Source organism: Neodiprion virginianus, unplaced genomic scaffold (genome assembly GCF_021901495.1).
Source record: "Neodiprion virginianus isolate iyNeoVirg1 unplaced genomic scaffold, iyNeoVirg1.1 ptg000042l, whole genome shotgun sequence".
Lineage (NCBI taxonomy): Eukaryota > Metazoa > Arthropoda > Insecta > Hymenoptera > Diprionidae > Neodiprion > Neodiprion virginianus.
The window spans coordinates 177,235-202,381 of NW_025804445.1; the positions used below are offsets into that span (position 1 = coordinate 177,235).

At 28.0% G+C, this 25,147-nt stretch overlaps 1 protein-coding gene across 1 annotated transcript; it reads right to left on the minus strand.

The window, feature by feature from the left end:
• Positions 1 to 6,966: 6,966 nt before the first annotated feature.
• LOC124309806 (uncharacterized) lies at positions 6,967 to 13,080 on the minus strand. The gene is made up of 4 exons (XM_046773556.1): positions 12,541 to 13,080; positions 11,003 to 11,628; positions 8,280 to 10,882; positions 6,967 to 8,105 (listed from the first exon to the last, which is right to left on the minus strand). Exons 1-4 carry the CDS (start codon positions 13,078 to 13,080, stop codon positions 6,967 to 6,969), a joined length of 4,908 nt encoding a protein of 1,635 aa, XP_046629512.1.
• Between the last annotated feature and the right edge of the window lie 12,067 nt (positions 13,081 to 25,147).

The window sequence follows — 25,147 nt, forward strand, 5'->3', positions numbered from 1 at the left end:
GAGGTAATTCAGTCAAATAATTAAATAAAAAAAGGAGATAGTTGATTTAAATGAATTGTTTTTTTTAGTAAACAACATTTTTATTTCAATTAATATGTGAGTAAATAATTAAAAAACATACAGGATCTTTTCAATAATTATATTTATTTTTAATGAATTAAATTATCAATAAAAAATTTCTTTTTTCATAAATTTTTTTTTTTTTTTAGAAGTGAATTCAAAATGATAATATGTATATATATATATATATATATATATATATATATGTATATTATTATATATGTACATATGTATATATATGTATATTATACATTGATATAATAGAATATAAATGAAGGTAATTATGTCAGATAATTTGATAAAATAAGGAAATAATTGATGCAAATAAATTATTTTTCCTAACGGATAATATTAATATCTTAATTGATATGTGAGCATATAATTAAAAAATACGTAGGTTTTTTTGAATAATTATATTTATTTTTAATGAATTATATTGTAGTGAAAAAAAATTTTTTTTTTCGCAAATTTCTCTTTTTTGAAAGTCGACTAAAAATCATAATATATATATATGTGTATATTTGAATATTATACATTAATATATGGGCTATTCCGCGTCAACCGGATCAGTCATCTCTCAGATATTTTTTTAATTTGGCATGTGGATTGTGTAGGGGGAGTTAGATTTTTGTGCCAAAGCGCGAATCTCATAATGCAAAATTCGATTTTTTATTAACAATAACAAATTAGACTCCCATTTTTTTCAAAAATTCATAACTTCGGCAAAAAATTAGATGCAATATTTTTTTTTTTTTTTCAAATTACGCGGAAAGCTCCATAAAATTAGAAAAAAAATACGAAATGTTAAAAAAAAGTTGTTAACAATTGTTTATTCAACAATTAATTTTTCAAAGATTTTTAAAACAGTGACTGACACCATCAAAAAATTTTTTTTAAATTCTGACATGTTCCTTGAACTGTACTACAACCTGTGAATCGATTCCAGAGGGGTGTTTTTCTTCGTTTTCGAGTAAAAAATCATTAAAGGTGTCGATGCTCATGAAATTGCGGCGCGCCGAGTCTCTACCTAACGGCGGGCGGCCGGTTGCCGTTCATCGCTACCCCGCGGTGGCGTCGCAGCGTTATTTTAGAGTCATTTTCACGATGTAGGACATGATTGAAGAATCTGAAAAAAATACTGTACCTTCACAAGGCCTGCTCAAAGCGATAAGTGAAGTTTCAAGAATGTGTTTTTCACCGTTTTTTTATTACAGAGATTCAAAATAACGGTTACACACCATGAGAGTGCACATAAATGATAATAATTACATAACTTGCTACTTATTTTAAAATAAAAACACATTCTTGAAACTTCACTTATCGCTTTGAGCAGGCTTTGTGAAGGTACAGTATTTTTTTCAGATTCTTCAATCATGTCCTACATCGTGAAAATGACTCTAAAATAACGCTGCGACGCCACCGCGGGGTAGCGATGAACGGCAACCGGCCGCCCGCCGTTAGGTAGAGACTCGGCGCGCCGCAATTTCATGCGCATCGACACCTTTAATGATTTTTTACTCGAAAACGAAAGAAAACACCCCTCCGGAATCAATTCACAGGTTGTAGTACAGTTCAAGGAACATGTCAGAATTTTAAAAAAATTTTTTGATGGTGTCAGTCACTGTTTTCAAAATCTTTGAAAAATTAATTGTTAAATAAACAATTGATAACAACTTTTTTTTAACATTTCGTATTTTTTTTTAAATTCTATGGAGCTTTCCGCGTAATTTGAAAAAAAAAAAATATTGTATCTAATTTTTTGCCGAAGTTATGAATTTTTGAAAAAAATGGGAGTCTAATTTGTTATTGTTAATAAAAAATCGAATTTTGCATTATAAGATTCGCGCTTTGGCACAAGAATCTAACTCCCCCTACACAATCCACATGCCAAATTAAAAAAATATCTGAGAGATGACTGATCCGGTTGACGCGGAATAGCCCATATTGAAATATAAATACATTTATTTATATACATATAACACATTACTGTGATAGAATATAAATGAAGGTAATTAATTTAAATAATCCACTGAAATGAGGAAATAATAGATTTGAATAGATTATTTTTCTTAACTGATAATATTCATATTTCAATTGATATGTGAGCAAATATTGAAAAAATACGTAAGTTTTTTTGAATAATCATATAAATTTTCAATGAATTTAATTATTGTAAACAATTTTTTTGTTCTTTGAATTTCTGTTTCTCTAAAAGTAAACTGAAAATCATAATGTATATAAATATATATGTATTTGTATATTATACATTAATATGATTAAATATAAATACATTTATTTGTATATATATGATACATTAATATAATTAAATATAAATGGAGGTATTTATGTCAAATAATTTGATAAAAAAAGGATATTAGTGAATAAATAAATTGATTTTTCTAATGAATCATATTTTCATTTCAGTTAATATGTGAGTAAATGAGAGAAAAATATTCAGGATCTTTTCAATAACCATATTCATTTTTAATGAATTTAATTATTGTCGAAAAATTTTTTTTTCAAAAATTCCTCTTTTCTTAAAAGTACATTCAAAATTATAATATGTATATATATATATATACATATATATATATATATATGTATATTATTATATATGTACGTATGTATATATATGTATATTATCCATTAATATAATTGGTTATAAACGGAGGTAATTAAGTTAAATAATTCAATAAAATAAGCAAATAATTGATTTGAATGAATTATTTTTCTTAACGAATAATATTTATATTTTAATTAATATGTAAGCAAATAATTCAAAAAGAATAGTAATTTTTGGATAATTATGTTTATTTTTAATGAATTCAATAACTGTAAAAAAATTTTTTTTTTTCAAATTTCTCTTTTTTTAAAAGTAAATTCAAAATCATTATATATATATATATGTGTATATATTTGAATTTTATACATTGATATAATCAAATATAAATACATTTATTTATATATATATTATACAATAATATAATTGAATTTAAATGGATGTAATGAGGTTAGGTAATTTAATAAAATAAGGAAATAATTGATTTGAATGATTTATTTTTCCTCATGTATAATATTCATATCCTTATCATTATGTAAGCAAATAATTGAAAAATACGTAGGATTTTTTGAATAATTATATTTATTTTTTATGAATTTAATTATAGTAAAGAAGTTTTTTTTTTCAAATTTCCCTTTTTTTCAAAGTAAATGAAAAATCATAATATACATATATGTATATATTTGAATACTATCCACTAATGAAATCAAATAAAAATACATTTATTTATACACTTCTCGCAAAAATTAAGGGAACAACAAAATTTTCGAAATTTTTTCGTGATTTTCAACAGGCTGTATTTCAGTGAAAAATGGTCGTACAAGAAATAAAAAAACCAAGCTTTTGAAGCTTGAAGACTCTAGTTTTTGAATTTTTTGGTTAAAAATTTTTCGAAGCACTATTAGCCATGCAATCCTTGGATAAAGCACAAAGAAAAAATTTTCAAAATTTTTTACATTTTTTTTTTCGCTCTACGGGCATGGAAAAATTTTTCCGAACTAAACCAATGCATAGGTCGCATAGCCTGTTCATTTAGCTTCAAAATCCTTTTTTTTAAACCTCGATACGACCATTTGTCTTTGAGATATCGAATTTCGAATGCCAAAGGATCCTTTTTCACTCAACTGCCGATATCTGTGGAACTACTGGTCGCACAGCGAGCCGAAGGGCAGTTTCTTTTTCTGCAGAAAATTTCCTACAAAAATCTGTCAAGGTTGATGTCAAAAAAAATTTTTTTCCACCTGTAGCGTTAACGTGAAAAAAGAGCAAAAAAATGCCATTTTGCCTTTTTTTGGATAATCGACTGTATCTTCGTCAATATTGGGGGGAAAGCTTAGGTTAGAAGAAAATTTTATAGCCTAATGTACCCCAAAGGTCCCCCTAAATCGGTAGATCGATCGGTTCAGCGGTTTTCCTGGACCGATTGATTGAAATTTTGAAAAAATTAAGGGAACAAGGCTTTTGTTTCTTAAGGAACCTTGTTCTCCCAATTTTTTCAAAATTTCAATCAATCGGTCCAGGAAAACCGCTGAACCGATCGATCTACCGATTTGGGGGGACCTTTGGGGTACATTAGGCTGTAAAATTTTCTTCTAACCTAAGCTTTCCCCCCAATATTGACGAAGATACAGTCGATTATCCAAAAAAAGGCAAAATGGCATTTTTTTGCTCTTTTTTCACGTTAACGTTACAGGTGGCAAAAAATTTTTTTTGACATCAACCTTGACAGATTTTTGTAGGAAATTTTCTGCAGAAAAAGAAACTGCCCTTCGGCTCGCTGTGCGACCAGTAGTTCCAGAGATATCGGCAGTTGAGTGAAAAAGGATCCTTTGGCATTCGAAATTCGATATCTCAAAGACAAATGGTCGTATCGAGGTTTAAAAAAAAGCATTTTGAAGCTGAATGAACAGGCTATGCGACCTATGCATTGGTTTAGTTCGGAAAAATTTTTCCATGCCCGTAGAGCGAAAAAAAAAATGTAAAAAATTTTGAAAATGTTTTCTTTGTGCTTTATCCAAGGATTGCATGGCTAATAGTGCTTCGAAAAATTTTTAACCAAAAAATTCAAAAACTAGAGTCTTCAAGCTTCAAAAGCTTTGTTCTTTTATTTCTTGTACGACCGTTTTTCACTGAAATACAGCCTGTTGAAAATCACCACAAAATTTCGAAAATTTTGTTGTTCCCTTAATTTTTGCGAGGAGTATATATATATTATACATTATTATAATTGAATATAAATGGAGGTAATTAAGTTAAATAATCCAATAAGATAAAGATATAATAGATTTGAATAAATTATTTTTCCTAACTGATGATGTTTATATTTTAATTAATACGTGAGCGAATAATTAAAAAATATGTAGGATTTTTTGAATAATTATATTCATTTTTAATGAATTTAATGACTGTGAAAAAATTTTTTTTTTTAAATTACTTTTTTTCAAAAAATAAATTGAAAATCATTATATATATCTATGTATATATTCGAATATTATCCATTCATATAATCAAATATCAATACATTTTTTTATGTATATATTATACAATAATATAATTGAATATAAATGGAGGTAATTCAGTCAAATAATTTAATAAAATAAGGAAATAATTGATTTAAATGAATTATTATTCCTAACGAATGATATTTACATTTCAATTGATATATGAGCAAATAATTGAAAAATACATAGGATTTTTTGAATAATTATATTTATTTTGAATGAATTTAATTATAGTAAAAAAATTCTTTTTTTTTCAAACTTCTCTTTTTTGAAAGTAAATTAAAAATCATAATATATATATATGTGTATATTTGAATATTATACAATAATATATTCAAATATAAATACATTCATTTATAAATATTTTATACATTAATATGATCGAATGTAAACGGAGGTGATTAAGTTAAATAATTCAATGAAATAAGCAAATAATTGATTCGAATAAATTATTTTTCTCAACGAATAATATTTATATTTCAATGAATATGTGAGCATATAATTACGAAATACATAGGATTGTTTGAATAATTATATCTATTTTTAATGAATTTCGTTACTGTGAAAAAAATTTTTTTTTCTCAAATTTCTCTTTTTTTAAAAGTAAATTAAAAATCATAATATATATATATATGTATATATTGGAATATTATACATTAATATGATTAAATATGAATGGAGGTAATCAAGTTAAATAATTTAATAGAATAAGGAAATAATTGATTTAAATAAATTATTTTTTTTAACGGATAATATTTATATTTTAATCAATATCTGAGCAAATAATTAATAAATACATAGGATTTCTTGAATAATTATATTTATTTCCAATAAATTCAATTATAGTAAAAAAATTTTTTTTTTTCAAATTTCTCTTTTTTCAAAAGTCAATTAAAATCATAATATATATATATATTTATACATCGAAATATTATACATTAATATAATTGAATATAAATGGAGGTAATTAAGTAAAATAAGTTAATAGAATGAGGAAATAATTGATTTGAATAAATTATTTTTCTTAACGGATGATATTTATATTTTAATTAATACGTGAGCGAATGATTAGAAAATACATACGATCTTTTAAATAATTATATTTATTTTTAATGAATTCAATTACTGTGGAAAAAATTTTTTTTTTTCAAATTTCCCTTTTTTTGAAAGTAAATTAAAAATCGTAGTATATATATATATGTATATATTCGAATTTCATACATTGATATAATTAAATGAAAAAACATTTATTTATATATGATGACAAAAGGACAGTGGATTAAAGGAGTTATTAATAAGCAAATAATACATTCGTGGCTACACTCGTTAAGCATATCACAATATAAACAAGTACTATACATGTACTTGTACTTTCAATGTACATTGTAAGTTCGTGTAACTTTTTTCAAATAAAAATTTCTTTTTCAAAAAAAAAAATTATTTTATTAATTTTATAAATATGGCTAGTTTTTAGTGATTGTTGAAAAATACTTGAATAAAATATTCATGTTACTATTACAATAATGATTTGCAAGTACTTTAACTTACTTAAATATTTATTCAAACTCGTATCATAAGAATGAACCAGCTTATTTAGCGTTTAAGTTATTATACATAGCAATTTTGACGAATTTTTAAGAAATAAAAAAAACGGCCCAGGGGATTATTTCAAGTTGATGAAAAATGTATTATAGAGACGATTTATAACAAATTCCCAATCGTAGTTTTGGGGTCCTCGAACTTTTCATTTAAAAATATTAAGACTCACCGTGTGGTACGCAACATACTCCCCCCGTTGAGAGGGTTACCGATCAAACAAGAAAAACAACATTGTTAGCAGTTAGTTTACATAATCGTTTTAGAGTTTTCACTGCTCGTAGACGCGATTGTCCTTTCAATATTCTCAATGGGCAGTGGTGCCAATTTTTTAATGCTTCGATCAAAGGTCCCAGTCGCCGTTTTGACCTGGACGGTCCGGATGATGCCGTCTGCTCCCGGATGTGCTGCGGTGACGCGACCCAAGTGCCATTGTAATGGTGGAAGATTATCGTTTTTAATGACGACAACGGATCCAACGTCGACGGTGTGGTCTCCCCTGTTCCATTTATGTCGAACATTGAGCTCATTGACATATTCCTTATGCCATCTTGACCAGAAATCTCGCCTGAGTTTCTGTACGTGTTTCCAGGTGGATAGACGGTTGGATGGTGTTGTGCTAAAATCAATCTCAGGCAGGCTAGTCATGGGTTCGCCAATCAGGAAGTGACCAGGAGTAAGAGCTAAGGGGTCGTTAGGATCCGAGGATAAAGGGGTTAACGGTCTCGAGTTTAGAATACTCTCGATCTCAACTACGAGAGTGTTGAAATCTTTAAAGCAGAGAAGAACATTTCCGAGGATCCGTCTCAGATGGTGCTTAAAGGATTTGACCGCTGCTTCCCAGATGCCACCGAAGTGTGGTGATGACGGAGGGATAAATTTCCACTTGATCTCCTTTTCCAATAAGAAGTCATGCACCTTGGTGTTATGTTCGTTTGAACCAAGTAACCTCTGAATGTCTTCGATTTCGGTTTTTGCTTCCACAAAGTTCGACCCGTTGTCCGAGCTGATGATCGAAGGTTTTCCACGTCGAGCTACAAAACGGCGAAGAGCAGCGATGAAGCCTTCAGAAGTCATGTCGCTGACGACTTCGAGATGAACAGCCTTGACTACGAGACACACGAAAACCGCGACGTATATTTTGACTCGGGCTCGATTACGGAATCGTTTTTCCTTCATGTAGAATGGACCGCAATAATCCACCCCAACGTTGCTGAATGGTCGTGCTTCTGTAACCCGGCCTTTCGGTAGTTGCCCCATAATATAGTTTATGGTTGGTGGCTTTGCTCGCATACATTTTACACATCGAAGTATCATTTTGCGAACCTGATTTCGTCCGTCAATTACCCAGTAACGTTGTCTCAGGCTGTATAAAGTAGACTGGACGCCTGCATGGGCATGAGATTGATGGCCGTTTTCAATAATGAGGTTGGTTATATGATTCTACTTTGGAAGTAAAATAGGATGACGTTGATTGTGTGATATGTCTGCGTGTCGCAGTCTTCCTCCGACACGTAAAATTCCGGCTTCGTCGAGGAATGGACTGAGTGATAGCAACCGACTTTTCGAGTTGAGGGGTTTTCCGTTCTGTAGATCGTGGATTTCTTGCATGAAGCTGCTAGATTGAACCAATTTGATTATCCGTTGATTAGTTTGTCGGATCTCTTGAACGGTAGGAATGCCCTTAAATTGATTATCCTTTTTCATTCGTAAACAATACGATAGTATCCGTCGTAACTTGCCAATCGAAGAATATCGCTCGAGAATTTCGTGGTTGTTGACAGCAACGGTGAAGCACGAGTCCTTTCTCATTTCCTCGTCCAGTGTTGGAATTTGAATCTTGAAGTTCGGCCATGTGCTTTCTTCTTCCTTTAACCAGGATGGACCCGTTCTCCAGAGATTGTTTCGTAAAAATTCTTCCGGCGATTGACCCCTGGATAATTGATCGGCAGGGTTCTCGTGCGATCGCACGTGTCTCCAATCGTCCGGATTTGTAGCTTGTCGTATTTCGGCAATTCGATTCGCGACAAATGTTTTCAATTTATGGGGGGATGTATTGATCCAGTGCTGTACAATCGTAGAATCAGTCCAGAATATCGACCGATCCATTCGTACATTGAGCGCCTCCATAACGGTTTTATAGAGGGTTGTTAGCAGCTTAGCCGCGCAAAGTTCGAGACGGGGTATCGTTTGTACCTTTTTCATTGGAGCGACTCTTGATTTCGCGCAGACAAGTTGAGAGTACACTTCTCCTGAAGAGTTTGTTGATCGCAAATATATACAAGCTCCATATGCCTTTTCGCTAGCATCGCAAAAGCCATGGAGTTGTATTTGTTCGGAATTGCTGGATAATATTTTCCGCCTGAATGTCAGGTTGTGTAACTCGGAAAGATGTGACGAGAAATCGACCCATGCAGTGTGAATATTGGCGGGTAGCGTTTCATCCCAAGCCAGCTCCAGTTTCCATAATTGCTGCATGATAAGTTTAGCCGTAACAATGACAGGTTGGAGCAGTCCCAGAGGATCGAAGATTTTCGCGACTTCGGAAAGAATAATTCTTTTTGTAGTCTTATTGGGAATCGCCATTTTCTTCACAGTGTAAATGATGGCGTCTTGCTGTGAGTTCCAATAAATACCTAAAGTCTTCAATGTTTTGTCATCGCTGGATTGTAGTTGTAAATTGATCGACTGATCCGTCAGACCGCACAGGAGTTCAGTCGAATTGGACGCGCACTGTCGCAAGTTGAATTTGCCTCGATGCAATAGAGCAATAATTTCGTCTCTAATTCTGGTCGCTTCTTCGAGGGTCGGAGCTCCCGTGAGCAGGTCGTCGACGTATAAGTCCCGTCGGAGGATGTCTGCTGCCAAGGGAAATTGTTCCGCTTCGTCCATTGCGAGTTGATGCAAGCTTCGTATGGCCAGAAACGGAGAGGCTGATAGGCCAAAGGTGACTGTGTTCAGCTCATAAGTGTTTATTTGACCTTGCTCGTCACGCCACAGAATTCTTTGATATTTACGGTCTTCGGGCCGCACTTGTACTTGAAGGTACATCTTTTCAATATCACCTGTCAATACATAGTTGTGGGTCCGAAAGCGCAATAAGATTGTAAAAAGATCAGCTTGGATTGTCGGGCCAACCATTAATGTCTGGTTAAGAGAGACACCCGTAGTGGACGCAGCTGATCCATCGAAGACGATTCGAGTTTTTGTCGTAAGGCTTGTTGCCTTGACGACTGCGTGGTGGGGCAGGTAAAACCCTTCTTCCCGGGCATCATAAACCCTTGACAGGAACCCCAAGTTTGAATACTCGCGAATGATCGCGGCGTAATTTTTGCGCAATTCTGGGTTGTTCTTGAATGTTCGTTCTAAACTATAGAAACGTTTTAGAGCGATTTCGCGTGACTTCCCGAGAAGCTTGTTATTGGCCTTAAACGGCAATGCGACGATGTATCGGCCTTCCTCGTTTCGGCTCACAGTGGCCGAGAAATGATCTTCGCAGGCTTGTTCCTCCTTAGATAAATGTTCGTTGGAAGGACCTTCGTCGATTTCCCAAAACGCAGAGATGTCTGGTGGAATTTCGGATAGATAACATCTAAAATCCGGTTGAGGTTTAATGGCAGGAGCCACATTACCCCCAATGACCCATCCAAGTTGCGTTTTTTGTAAGTGAAGATCTGGCCCGCCAGGTGAGGATAAATTGATCTGCCCGATTGACAGGAGAGTTAATGCCGGCCCTGCGCTAATGAGCATTTGAACGGGTGCCGGTTTATGAAAGCCGGGATCGGCCAGATTGATATTTGGAGGGATTGGTATTAATTCCCGCTCGATTTGCGTATCAGGCACGAGTGACGCAATGCGGGATACAGTAAGGAAATCCAATGTCCTGCTGTAATTGTTGTAACGTGAACTTATCATGATCGTGACACGTCCTTGGCTCTGTGTGGCAAGGCCGTTAAGGGTCCCGACCGATAGGTTGCATCGTTTTCGTGGTAATCGTAACGTAGCAGCGAAGTCTTCGGTGACGAAGTTAGCGGTAGAGCATGTGTCGATGAGAGCTCGGCAAGGTACGTGTGCTTTATGACGATCGGTCGCGTTGACCATTGCAGTCACCATAAGTTTACGGACCGCGGTATTGACGACGAAGCTCATACCTGCTTCGGTCTCCCTTGTCGGAGCCTCAGGTAGTCATGCTTCTTCGGTGGTCGGTGTGTCGACGATTACGCGATGAACCGTCGTATGATGTTGCTTATGGCATTCACGACACCGCCCCTTGGAGGTACATGACCTTGTTTTATGTGTTCCTCGCAAACAATTGAGGCACAATGATTCGCGTGACGCTGCCTTGATGTGATCTTCAATCGAAAGATCGAGGAATTTCGTGCACTGATATATTGCATGCTTCTCTTGACACACCGAACATTTCCATGCCTCGTTGGTGGTGGTGGAAAAGGTCTGATGCGTACTCTTGCTGCCTGCGGTTGACAACTTGCCACCCGCGAGTAATGTTTTTTGCCCTTGCCTGCCCGGCGTTGTTTGGGTTGGTTTTGGTTCGGAACAATTCGCGTGCTTAATTAGAAATTGTATCAATGATAGATACGACGGAAGTTTATTGTCCTCCAACGTTAACTCCCATTGCCGCGTTAAGGGTTTACTAATTTTTCTCATGATGAGAGAGAGTATCACACAATCCCATTTGTCGACTTCTTGGTTGAGTCCCTTGAGGGATCGAAGATGCTGTTGAATGGTGTCTACGAGGTCTTCTATTGCATCCGCATTTTCATTTTTCAGAGGCTCGAGATTCTCTAATATATTCCAATGTCGCAAAATTGTTTTCCGAGTATTGTCATATTTTGAAATTAATAAATCCCATGCATCACGATAGTTGGCTTCCGTAGCCTCTAAGGAGTTAAGGTAGTAGTCCGGTGTGACGACCGAAATTTAGACGTTTTTTCATGATTTTTTTTTAAAAAGTAAATAAAATGCTATCGTTTTAAAGTTTTTACATGTTTTTATTGGTGTTTTGAAGTATATAAAAAATTTTTTTTAAAGTTAATTTTACATTAATTTGTTTAAAATTTTTGACGTCAATATGGAGTCCTCAAAGAAAAGATGAGTTGGTTCGGGGAAACACACAGCCTTCCAAAGTCATCTGAAATAAAAAATTCAAAGAGATTATTATTCTGTAGACTTCATTTTAGGTCCCGAACCTTAAATATACATAAAAATAAAAAAACAAAAACAAAATGGCGGACTTGTGAAAAAAGTTCTCAAAATCTAATTTTTTTTCTTCATAAATTGTTTAAATAAAATAGTTTATAATTAAAAAATTAAATGTTTTGAAGGTTCGGCATCTAGATATGTGTGTCTAGGATAACGGGTTAAATTTTTAGCTAAATCGGTTGAATAGTTTTGAGTCAGTGATTCCCCGAACTTTCGAAAACATGGTTTTGAGAAAAACGCTTTTAAAGTTTTGACAACAGATTTTTTTCAATAAAATTATACTTACATTAATCAGCTATGCCTGGTGCATAGAGCAGTCCTTCCGTTTCCTCAAAGTTGTCATTTTCAGCAGCTTTTAGAGCTCTACGTAAAGTTCTGGCTTCTTTGGAGTTGGCTTTTTAAGCACAATATTAGCAAAAGATTTGACAGCGACGCTTTCATACACACTACGGCGCGCTCTCTTATTTTAGCTATAACTTTAAGAATAATTAAAATTTACGTCTGAAATTTTTATAGCATATTTTTAAGATGTTTTTCTTCCGAAAAATGTAAAAAAAAAAAAATCGATTTTTTGAACCCGTCACACCGGGCTACTACCTTAATTACCTTGGCTGCCTTGCCCGTTAAAGCCGACTGTAGGTACTCTAGCTTTTCCGAGTCTGATAAATCATCGTTTCGATTAATCATGGACATGAATCGCGTTTTGAAAGTCGCCCACGATTCTAACTGCCCGTCAAATGTCGGTGGGTTGAGTTGAGGAAGCCTTTTATGTCTATGTTCCTGACCCCGAAAACTAAAAGGGTTTGGACTCTCGCGACTTTCTGTAGACCGCTGTGTAGTTGGCGGGTTGCATGCACGTATGAGTGCTCTCGCGCGAGCCGTCGCGTCATAATAATTGTTTTCGATTTCCATTCGGACCGATTCGTGATCTTCTTCCGGTTGTTGTAATTCTAACATGGTTTGTACTTCGTGGAATTCTTTAAAATATTTCTGCATCCCCTCCATGCGGACTTCTAAGCGGTCAAAGGACTGCGAATTTTCCTCCGATTCCACGAAATTCTTGAATCTGGTAATTTGAGCCTTAATCGTTTTTCTTCGTACCTTACACGCCTCGATGGTGAGTAGTGGAGACGTCGGTGTCATTACGGAAACCAGTTCATTATTTCCCAGCATCGCGAATATTTTATGGACGTAGGAAAATAGGAAAATGACCAATGGAACTATTAAGGGATGTGTGGAATTGGCTACCCAAGTACAAGCTTACCGTTGATGATCAGAGATCCCGGTGTTGTCTTCACTGTACAATGTCGGATACCCCGTTGACAATGATTGTTTCTGCAGTATGTAAAGTCTGCAGGAATAAAGACGACTGCGCCTGCTTGTTCACCGACACGCGCGCTATGGACCGCACTGTGAAGTGGTGAATGTTCTTTGTGTAAAATGACGGTGCAATACCGGAATCTAGCTCTTCTTAAACGAAGTTTTCCCGAACAAATATAACATCCGGCTCGAAGGACCAAAAATGTCCCGTCTCCTCGCGACGTTGGTACGATACCTGACGAGGGTGTAAGTCTCGTCACCCCTTTGGTCGAGAAAAGGGGATGCCACGCCAAACGGGAACCCGCGCGCCAACTTAATATTGCGCGGTGCTTTATTTTGAAAAACTTAACGCTTTATTCACGTATATGGTTGTTACACCGAAGTTTAGAAGGATGAAGAAGTTAATAAATCAAATAGTCGATGTGACGTTAAAGAAGTATACTAAGTCAAATCTTGGATGTGATGTTACTCGTTCTGTGGTTGTTGCTAGACTGACTTCCGTGATTGACAATTTCGAGATCCTTAGAGAAGAAGGCGTTGACGCTCACTTCAGGATTCGAATAGTATGAGACCGATGATTGGTCAAGCGGACCGGAAACCCCAAGAAGGAAGTCCAGAGGTCGCCAATCACGGAAGAGTGGTAATTTAAATTGCCAGATGGCAAATCTGGCGAACATGCCAAGAACATAAAAAATGTGCGTAGATGCACTCTATAATAAAACTATATTGCTGACAGCTGGCACACAGACCAAAAAGTGGAATTTGTTGGATAGAGGGTGCCAGCTTATCAGACGAAGGTTTTATGGCCTTCGTTTATGGCGGTCAGGTACAAAAGTATGTTTCGGTATGACCGTCCATCGGGTGAACATTTGGATAAACACAGAAATCATTGGAAGACCTTACAAACTATATTATGCTAGCTACAGTCTATTTAGCCTAAATGCTGCTTGGTACGCAACAATTTGCTCACATAATAATTGAATATTAATAATATCTGTAAGGGAAAATAATTCATTCAAATCAATCATTTGCTTATTTTATTGAATTATTTAACTTAATTACCTCCATTTACATCTAACTAAATTAATGAATAACATACATATATATACATACGTCCATATATAATAATATACATATATATATATATACTTATATATATATATATATATATATATACATATATATTTGAATTTTGAATTTACTTCTGAAAAAAAAGGAATTTTTGAAAAAAAAAAAATTATTTTTGGTTAATTAAATTCATCAAAAATAAATATAATAATTCAAAAAATCCTACTCATTTTTTAATTATTTGCTCACATATGAATCAAATTTGAAAACATCTTTCATTACAAAAATAATTCATTTGATCAATTATGTCCTTTTTTTATCGAATTATTTGACATAATTACCTCTATTTATATTTAATTATATGAATGTATAATATGTATACAAATAAATGTATTTATATTCAATTATATTATTGTATAATATACAAATATATATAGATATATGTTATGATTTTTGATTTACTTTCAGCAAAAGAGAAATTCGAAAAGAAAAAATTTTTTCACAATGGATAAATTTATTGAAAATTGATATGATTATTCAAAAAATCCTACGTATTATTAAATTATTTGCTCACATAATAATTGAATATAAATAATATCTGTTAGGGAAAATAATTTATTCAAATCAATTATTTGCTTATTTTATTGAATTATTTAACTTAATTACCTCCATTTACATCTAACTAAATTAATGAATAACATAAATATATACATACGTCCATATATAATAATATACATATATATATATATATATACATATATATATATATATATATACATATATATTTGAATTTTGAATTTACTTCTGAAAAAAAAAGGAATTTTTGAAAAAAAAAAATTATTTTTGGTTAATTAAATTCATCAAAAATAAATATATTCATTCGAAAAATCCTACTCATTTTTTAATTATTTGCTCACATATGAATCAAATTTGAAAACATCTTTCATTACAAAAATAATTTATTTGATCAATTATGTCCTTTTTTTATCGAATTATTTGACATAATTACCTCTATTTATATTTAATTATATAAATGTATAATATATACACAAATAAAAGTGTTTATATTTGATTATATTCTTGTATAATATACAAATATATATAGATATAAATTATGATTTTTGATTGACTTTCAGAAAAAGAGAAATTCGAAAAGAAAAAATTTTTTCACAATGGATAAATTCATTAAAAATTGATATAATCATTCAAAAAATCCTACATTTTTTCAAATTATTTGCTCACATAATAATTGAATATAAATAATATTCTTCAGGGAAAATAATTTATTCAAACCAATTTTTCGCTTATTTCATTGAATTGTTCAAATTAATTACCTTCATTTATATTCAATTGAATTGATGAATAATATACATGTATATACATACGTTCATATATAATAATATATATATATACATATATACATATATATACATATATATACATATATAAATATAGATATATACATATATATATATATATATATATATATATATATTCATATATATACATATATATTTCAATTTTGAAATTACTTCTGAAGAAAAAAAGAAATTTTTGAAAAAAAAATTTTTTTTTCGGTTAATTAAATTCGTTAAAAATAAATACAATTATTCAAAGAATCCTACTTATTTTTTAAACATTTGCTCACATATGAATCGAATTTGAAAACATTATTCATTGGAAAAATAATTTATTCAATCAATTATGTCCTTTTTTTATCAAATTATTTGACATAATTACCTCCATTTATATTTGGTTATATAAATGTATGATGTATATACAAATAAATGCATTTATATTCAATTATATTATTGTATAATATACAAATATATATAGATATATATTATGATTTTTAATTTACTTTCAGAAAAAGGGAAATTCGAAAAGAAAAAATTTTTTCATAATGGATGAATTTATTGAAAATTGATATAATTATTCAAAAAATCCTACGTATTTTTGAATAATTTGCTCACGGAATAACTGAATATAAATAATATTTGTTAGGGAAAATAATTTATTCTAATCGATTATTTGCTTATTTTATTGAATTATTCAACTTAATTACCTCCATTTATATCCAATTAAATTAATAAATAATATACATACATGTACATACGTACATATATAATGATATACATATATATATATATATATACATACATATACATACGTACATATATAATGATATACATATATATATATATATATATATACATACATATACATATATATACATATATATATATATATATATATTTATACATATATATACATGTATATATATATACACATACATATCTTAATTTTGAATTTACTTCTGAAGAAAAAGGGATTTTTCAAAAAAAAATTATTTTTCGTCAGATAAATTCATCAAAAATAAATATACTTATTCAAAAAATCCTACCCATTTTTCAATTATTTGCTCACACATGAATCAAATTTGAAAACATTATTCATTACAAAAATAATTTATTCAATCAATTGTGTCCTTTTTTTATAAAATTATTTGACATAAATACCTCCATTTACATTCAATTATATGAATGTATAATATATACACAAATAAATGTATTTATATTCAATTATATTATCGTATAATATACAAATGTATATAGACATATATTATTATTTTTAATTTATTTTCAGAAAAAGGGAAATCCGAAAAGAAAAAATTTTTTCACTATGGATAAATTTAATAAAAATTGATATAATTATTCAAAAAATCCTACGTATTCTTAAATTATTTGCTCACATAATAATTGAATATAAATAATATCTGTTAGGGAAAATAATTTATTCAAATCAATTATTTTCTTATTTTATTGAATAATTTAACTTAATTACCGCCATTTATATCCAATTAAATTAATGAATAATATACATATATATACATACGTACATATATAATAATATACATATATATGTAGAGCATTTCACTCCGAAGAAAACCTGCTGACGTCCTAGACTACACCATAGAATGCCTCTGAACTGTAGATGTTTTAAAGAAAAAAATTGAAGTTTACGTGTATTTTAAGCGGGAAATCTTTACATGCCTTGGGCGAGCACTTAATATTAATATTAAGGGCTCAATCTTTCAGGGAATTTTTTTTGTTGTATTTCCAACAAAATTTCACGATGGGACCGAAAAAAAAAAAATATAGTCCAAAAAAAAAAGCACCCTAATATATATACACATATATATATATATATATACATGTTTATTTTAATTTTGAATTCACTTCTGAAAAAAAAAGGAATTTTTGAAAAAAAAAATTTATTTTGGTTAATTGAATTCATTGAAAACACATATAATTATTCAAAAAATCCTACTTATTTTTTGATCATTTGCTCACATATGAATCGAATTTGGAAACATCTTTCATTACAAAAATAATTCATTTGATCAATTATGTCCTTTTTTTATCGAATTATTTGACATAATTACCTCTATTTATATTTAATTATATGAATGTATAATATGTATACAAATAAATGTATTTATATTCAATTATATTATTGTATAATATACAAATATATATAGATATATGTTATGATTTTTGATTTACTTTCAGCAAAAGAGAAATTCGAAAAGAAAAAATTTTTTCACAATGGATAAATTTATTGAAAATTGATATGATTATTCAAAAAATCCTACGTATTATTAAATTATTTGCTCACATAATAATTGAATATAAATAATATCTGTTAGGGAAAATAATTTATTCAAATCAATTATTTGCTTATTTTATTGAATTATTTAACTTAATTACCTCCATTTACATCTAACTAAATTAATGAATAACATAAATATATACATACGTCCATATATAATAATATACATATATATATATATATATACATATATATATATATATATATACATATATATTTGAATTTTGAATTTACTTCTGAAAAAAAAAGGAATTTTTGAAAAAAAAAAATTATTTTTGGTTAATTAAATTCATCAAAAATAAATATATTCATTCGAAAAATCCTACTCATTTTTTAATTATTTGCTCACATATGAATCAAATTTGAAAACATCTTTCATTACAAAAATAATTTATTTGATCAATTATGTCCTTTTTTTATCGAATTATTTGACATAATTACCTCTATTTATATTTAATTATATAAATGTATAATATATACACAAATAAAAGTGTTTATATTTGATTATATTCTTGTATAATATACAAATATATATAGATATAAATTATGATTTTTGATTGACTTTCAGAAAAAGAGAAATTCGAAAAGAAAAAATTTTTTCACAATGGATAAATTCATTAAAAATTGATATAATCATTCAAAAAATCCTACATTTTTTCAAATTATTTGCTCACATAATAATTGAATATAAATAATATTCTTCAGGGAAAATAATTTATTCAAACCAATTTTTCGCTTATTTCATTGAATTGTTCAAATTAATTACCTTCATTTATATTCAATTGAATTGATGAATAATATACATGTATATACATACGTTCATATATAATAATATATATATATACATATATACATATATATACATATATATACATATATAAATATAGATATATACATATATATATATATATATATATATATATATATTCATATATATACATATATATTTCAATTTTGAAATTACTTCTGAAGAAAAAAAGAAATTTTTGAAAAAAAAATTTTTTTTTCGGTTAATTAAATTCGTTAAAAATAAATACAATTATTCAAAGAATCCTACTTATTTTTTAAACATTTGCTCACATATGAATCGAATTTGAAAACATTATTCATTGGAAAAATAATTTATTCAATCAATTATGTCCTTTTTTTATCAAATTATTTGACATAATTACCTCCATTTATATTTGGTTATATAAATGTATGATGTATATACAAATAAATGCATTTATATTCAATTATATTATTGTATAATATACAAATATATATAGATATATATTATGATTTTTAATTTACTTTCAGAAAAAGGGAAATTCGAAAAGAAAAAATTTTTTCATAATGGATGAATTTATTGAAAATTGATATAATTATTCAAAAAATCCTACGTATTTTTGAATAATTTGCTCACGGAATAACTGAATATAAATAATATTTGTTAGGGAAAATAATTTATTCTAATCGATTATTTGCTTATTTTATTGAATTATTCAACTTAATTACCTCCATTTATATCCAATTAAATTAATAAATAATATACATACATGTACATACGTACATATATAATGATATACATATATATATATATATATACATACATATACATACGTACATATATAATGATATACATATATATATATATATATATATATACATACATATACATATATATACATATATATATATATATATATATTTATACATATATATACATGTATATATATATACACATACATATCTTAATTTTGAATTTACTTCTGAAGAAAAAGGGATTTTTCAAAAAAAAATTATTTTTCGTCAGATAAATTCATCAAAAATAAATATACTTATTCAAAAAATCCTACCCATTTTTCAATTATTTGCTCACACATGAATCAAATTTGAAAACATTATTCATTACAAAAATAATTTATTCAATCAATTGTGTCCTTTTTTTATAAAATTATTTGACATAAATACCTCCATTTACATTCAATTATATGAATGTATAATATATACACAAATAAATGTATTTATATTCAATTATATTATCGTATAATATACAAATGTATATAGACATATATTATTATTTTTAATTTATTTTCAGAAAAAGGGAAATCCGAAAAGAAAAAATTTTTTCACTATGGATAAATTTAATAAAAATTGATATAATTATTCAAAAAATCCTACGTATTCTTAAATTATTTGCTCACATAATAATTGAATATAAATAATATCTGTTAGGGAAAATAATTTATTCAAATCAATTATTTTCTTATTTTATTGAATAATTTAACTTAATTACCGCCATTTATATCCAATTAAATTAATGAATAATATACATATATATACATACGTACATATATAATAATATACATATATATGTAGAGCATTTCACTCCGAAGAAAACCTGCTGACGTCCTAGACTACACCATAGAATGCCTCTGAACTGTAGATGTTTTAAAGAAAAAAATTGAAGTTTACGTGTATTTTAAGCGGGAAATCTTTACATGCCTTGGGCGAGCACTTAATATTAATATTAAGGGCTCAATCTTTCAGGGAATTTTTTTTGTTGTATTTCCAACAAAATTTCACGATGGGACCGAAAAAAAAAAAATATAGTCCAAAAAAAAAAGCACCCTAATATATATACACATATATATATATATATATACATGTTTATTTTAATTTTGAATTCACTTCTGAAAAAAAAAGGAATTTTTGAAAAAAAAAATTTATTTTGGTTAATTGAATTCATTGAAAACACATATAATTATTCAAAAAATCCTACTTATTTTTTGATCATTTGCTCACATATGAATCGAATTTGGAAACATTATTCATTAAAAAAATAATTTATTCAATCAATTATGTCCTTTTTTTATCAAATTATTTGACATAATTACCTCCATTTATATTTAATTATATGAATGTGTAATATATATACAAATAAATGTATTTATATTCAATTTTATTATTGTATAATATACAAATATATATAGATATATATTATGATTTTTAATTTACTTTCAGAAAATGGGAAATTCGAGAAGAAAAAATTTTTTCACAATGGATAAATTTATTAAAAATTGATGTAATTATTCAAAAAATCCTACGTATTTTTGGATAATTTGCTCACATAATAATTATATATAAATGACATTTGTTAGGAAAAATAATTTATTCTAATCGATTATTTGCTTATTTTATTGAATTATTCAACTCAATTACCTCCATTTATATATTATCAAATTAATGAATAATATCCATATATATACATACGTACATATATAATAATATACATATATGTATACATATACATATATACAGATATATGTCTTAATTTTGAATTTACTTCCGAAAAAAAAAAGAAATTTTTGAAAAAAAAATTTTGTTTTGGTCAATTGAGTTTATTAAAAATAAATATAATTATTCACAGAATCCTACTTATTCTTTAATTATTTGCTCACATATGAATCGAATTTGAAAACAGTATTCATTAGAAAAATAATTTATTCAATCAATTATGTCCTTTTTTTATCAAATTATTTGACATAATTACCACCATATATATTTAATTATATAAATGTTTAATGTATATACAAATAAATGCATTTATATTCAATTATATTATTGTATAATATACAAATATATATAGATATATATTATGATTTTTAATTTACTTTCAGAAAAAGAGAAATTCGAAAAGAAAAAATTTTTTTAGAATGGATGAATTTATTGAAAATTGATATAATTATTCAAAAAATCCTACGCATTTTTGAATCATTTGCTCACATAATAATTAAATATAAATAATATCTGTTAGGGGAAATAATTCATTCACATCAATTATTTGCTTATTTTATTGAATTATATAACTTAATTACCTCCATTTATATCCAATTGAATTAATAAATAATATACATACATGTACATACGTACATATATAATGATATACATATATATATATATATACATACATATACATACGTACATATATAATGATATACATATATATATATATATATATATACATACATATACATATACATGTATATATATATACACATACATATCTTAATTATGAATCTACTTCTGAAGAAAAAGGGATTTTTGAAAAAAAAAATTATTTTTGGTTAATTAAATTCATCAAAAATAAATATACTTATTCAAAAAATCCTACTCATTTTTCAATTATTTGCTCACACATGAATCAAATTTGAAAACATTATTCATTACAAAAATAATTTATTCAATCAATTATGTCCTTTTTTTATGAAATTATTTGACATGAATACCTTCATTTATATTCAATTATATGAATGTATAATATATACACAAATGAATGTATTTATATTTAATTATATTATTGTATAATATACAAATGTATATAGATATATATTATGATTTTTAATTTATTTTCAGAAAAAGGGAAATCCGAAAAGAAAAAATTTTTTCACTATGGATAAATTTATTAAAAATTGATATAATTATTCAAAAAATCCTACGTATTCTTAAATTATTTGCTCACATAATAATTGAATATAAATAATATCTGTTAGGGAAAATAATTTATTCAAATCAATTATTTCCTTATTTTATTGAATTATTTAACTTAATTAACGCCATTTATATCCAATTCAATTAATAAATAATATACATATATATACATACGTACATATATAATATTATACATATATATATACACATATATATATATATATATACATATATATTTTAATTTTGAATTCACTTCTGAAAAAAAAAGGAATTTTTGAAAAAAAAAATTTTTTTTGGTTAATTAAATTCATTGAAAACATATATAATTATTCAAAAAATCCTACTTATTTTTTAATCATTTGCTCACATATGAATCGAATTTGGAAACATTATTCATTAAAAAAATAATGTATTCAATCAATTAGGTCCTTTTTTTATCAAATTATTTGACATAATTACCTCCATTTATATTTAATTATATGAATGTGTAATATATATACAAATAAATGTATTTATATTCAATTATATTATTGTATAATATACAAATATATATAGATATATATTATGATTTTTAATTTACTTTCAGAAAAAGAGAAATTCGAGAAGAAAAAATTTTTTCACAATGGATAAATTTATTAAAAATTGATGTAATTATTCAAAAAATCCTACGTATTTTTGGATAATTTGCTCACATAATAATTAAATATAAATAATATTTGTTAGGGAAAATAATTTATTCTAATCGATTATTTGCTTATTTTATTGAATTATTCAACTCAATTACCTCCATTTATGTCTTATCAAATTAATGAATAATATCCATATATATACATACGTACATATATAATAATATACATATATGTATACATATACATATATACACATATGTCTTAATTTTGAATTTACTTCTGAAAAAAAAAAGAAATTTTTGAAAAAAAAATTTTGTTTTGGTCAATTGAGTTTATTAAAAATAAATATAATTATTCACAGAATCCTACTTATTCTTTAATTATTTGCTCACATATGAATCGAATTTGAAAACAGTATTCATTAGAAAAATAATTTATTCAATCAATTATGTCCTTTTTTTATCAAATTATTTGACATCATTACCACCATTTATATTTAATTATATAAATGTTTAATGTATATACAAATAAATGCATTTATATTCAATTATATTATTGTATAATATACAAATATATATAGATATATATTATGATTTTTAATTTACTTTCAGAAAAAGAGAAATTCGAAAAGAAAAAATTTTTTCAGAATAGACGTATTTATTGAAAATTGATATAATTATTCAAAAAATCCTACGCATTTTTGAATCATTTGCTCACATAATAATTGAATATAAATAATATCTGTTAGGGGAAATAATTCATTCACATCAATTATATGCTTACTTTATTGAATTATATAACTTAATTACCTCCATTTATATCCAATTAGATTATTAAATAATATACATACATGTACATACGTACATATATAATGATATACACATATATATATATATACATACATATACATACGTACATATATAATGATATACATATATATATGTATATATACAGCTATATACATATATATACATATATATGTAAAGAGAATATATTCTCTTTATATTTAGCGCGCTTAATGATCCCCACGCACGTTTATGTGACACCTGTTAGATGCCTCGTCGAGTGCGAATTGGATCGACAGGTAAACAGAGTCGAGATAGAGACAGGGAGGGATAGAAAGGGACAGATAGAGAGAAGAGACAAAAGAGAGAGTACGTGCCAGGACAAAGAGCATAAACAGTATACAGAGCAGTGAAAGAGAGACGAATAAGTGGCCTTAATTGTCGTTTCTCTTATTTACAGGTAACTGGCCACGCGTGTAAATATTGTAAATAGCAACATTGGTTATAACATAAAAAAAACTCTTATTTACAGAGAAACAAATTTGGTTTGCTTATCCGACAACCCCAACCCTCCTGTACAACAAACATTACAAAACGACAATTTTTGTCACAAAATGAAGTTGAAATTTGAATTCAAGGCGGTGGCTTCCCCAAAGGACAGTAGAAGTACAGTGATAGCCATAACCTCAATTACAACAGAACAAGGAGAAAAATATGCCATACCAGATGAACTCGTTTACGCAGAGTTTCACGAGGAGCTGAAAAAAACGGAGGCTTTCAAAAAGGTAAGAGAGTCATTAGGAAAAAGGCACGACGAATTAAAAATATGGATAACGATGACGAAGGAATTGCAAAAAATATATTTGGATGATGAAGAAAATTTCCAGTTCGGAGGGAAATATTTAAGACAAACACCTCAAGAAAACATTAAAGAACACTCAGACTTGACAAAGATATTGGAAAAATTAGTTGAAAAATCAGAGAAAAAAGAAGAAGAGCAAAACTTGAAACACATTGCAGAAAAATTTGTATTGGAAAAATTCAATTATAAAACATCGAATGTCAAGCAATGGTTAAACACATTTGAGAAAGAATGTGGAAGATTTAAAATAGAAAAAGATGAAACCAAAATCGAACTACTGCGAATATTCTTAGATGCAACTTGCCAGGACTGGTACACTTCTACAGCGATAAAAAGAGAGCATGAAAACGATTGGGAAGGATGGAAACAGACGTTAACGGAAACCTTTTCAAGTAAAGGAT

What these genes read in the sequence shown, in the direction of transcription:
- LOC124309806 (XM_046773556.1), bottom strand. Translation starts at nt 13,080, where the DNA reads ATGACACCGACGTCTCCACTACTCACCATCGAGGCGTGTAAGGTACGA. An exon ending in CGAGGAACACATAAAACAAG is followed by an intron (nt 10,883 to 11,002) that starts GTCATGTACCTC and finishes GGCTCCGACAAG; the next exon opens with GGAGACCGAAGCAGGTATGA. An exon ending in AAAACCCCTCAACTCGAAAA is followed by an intron (nt 8,106 to 8,279) that starts GTCGGTTGCTAT and finishes ATGCCCATGCAG; the next exon opens with GCGTCCAGTCTACTTTATAC.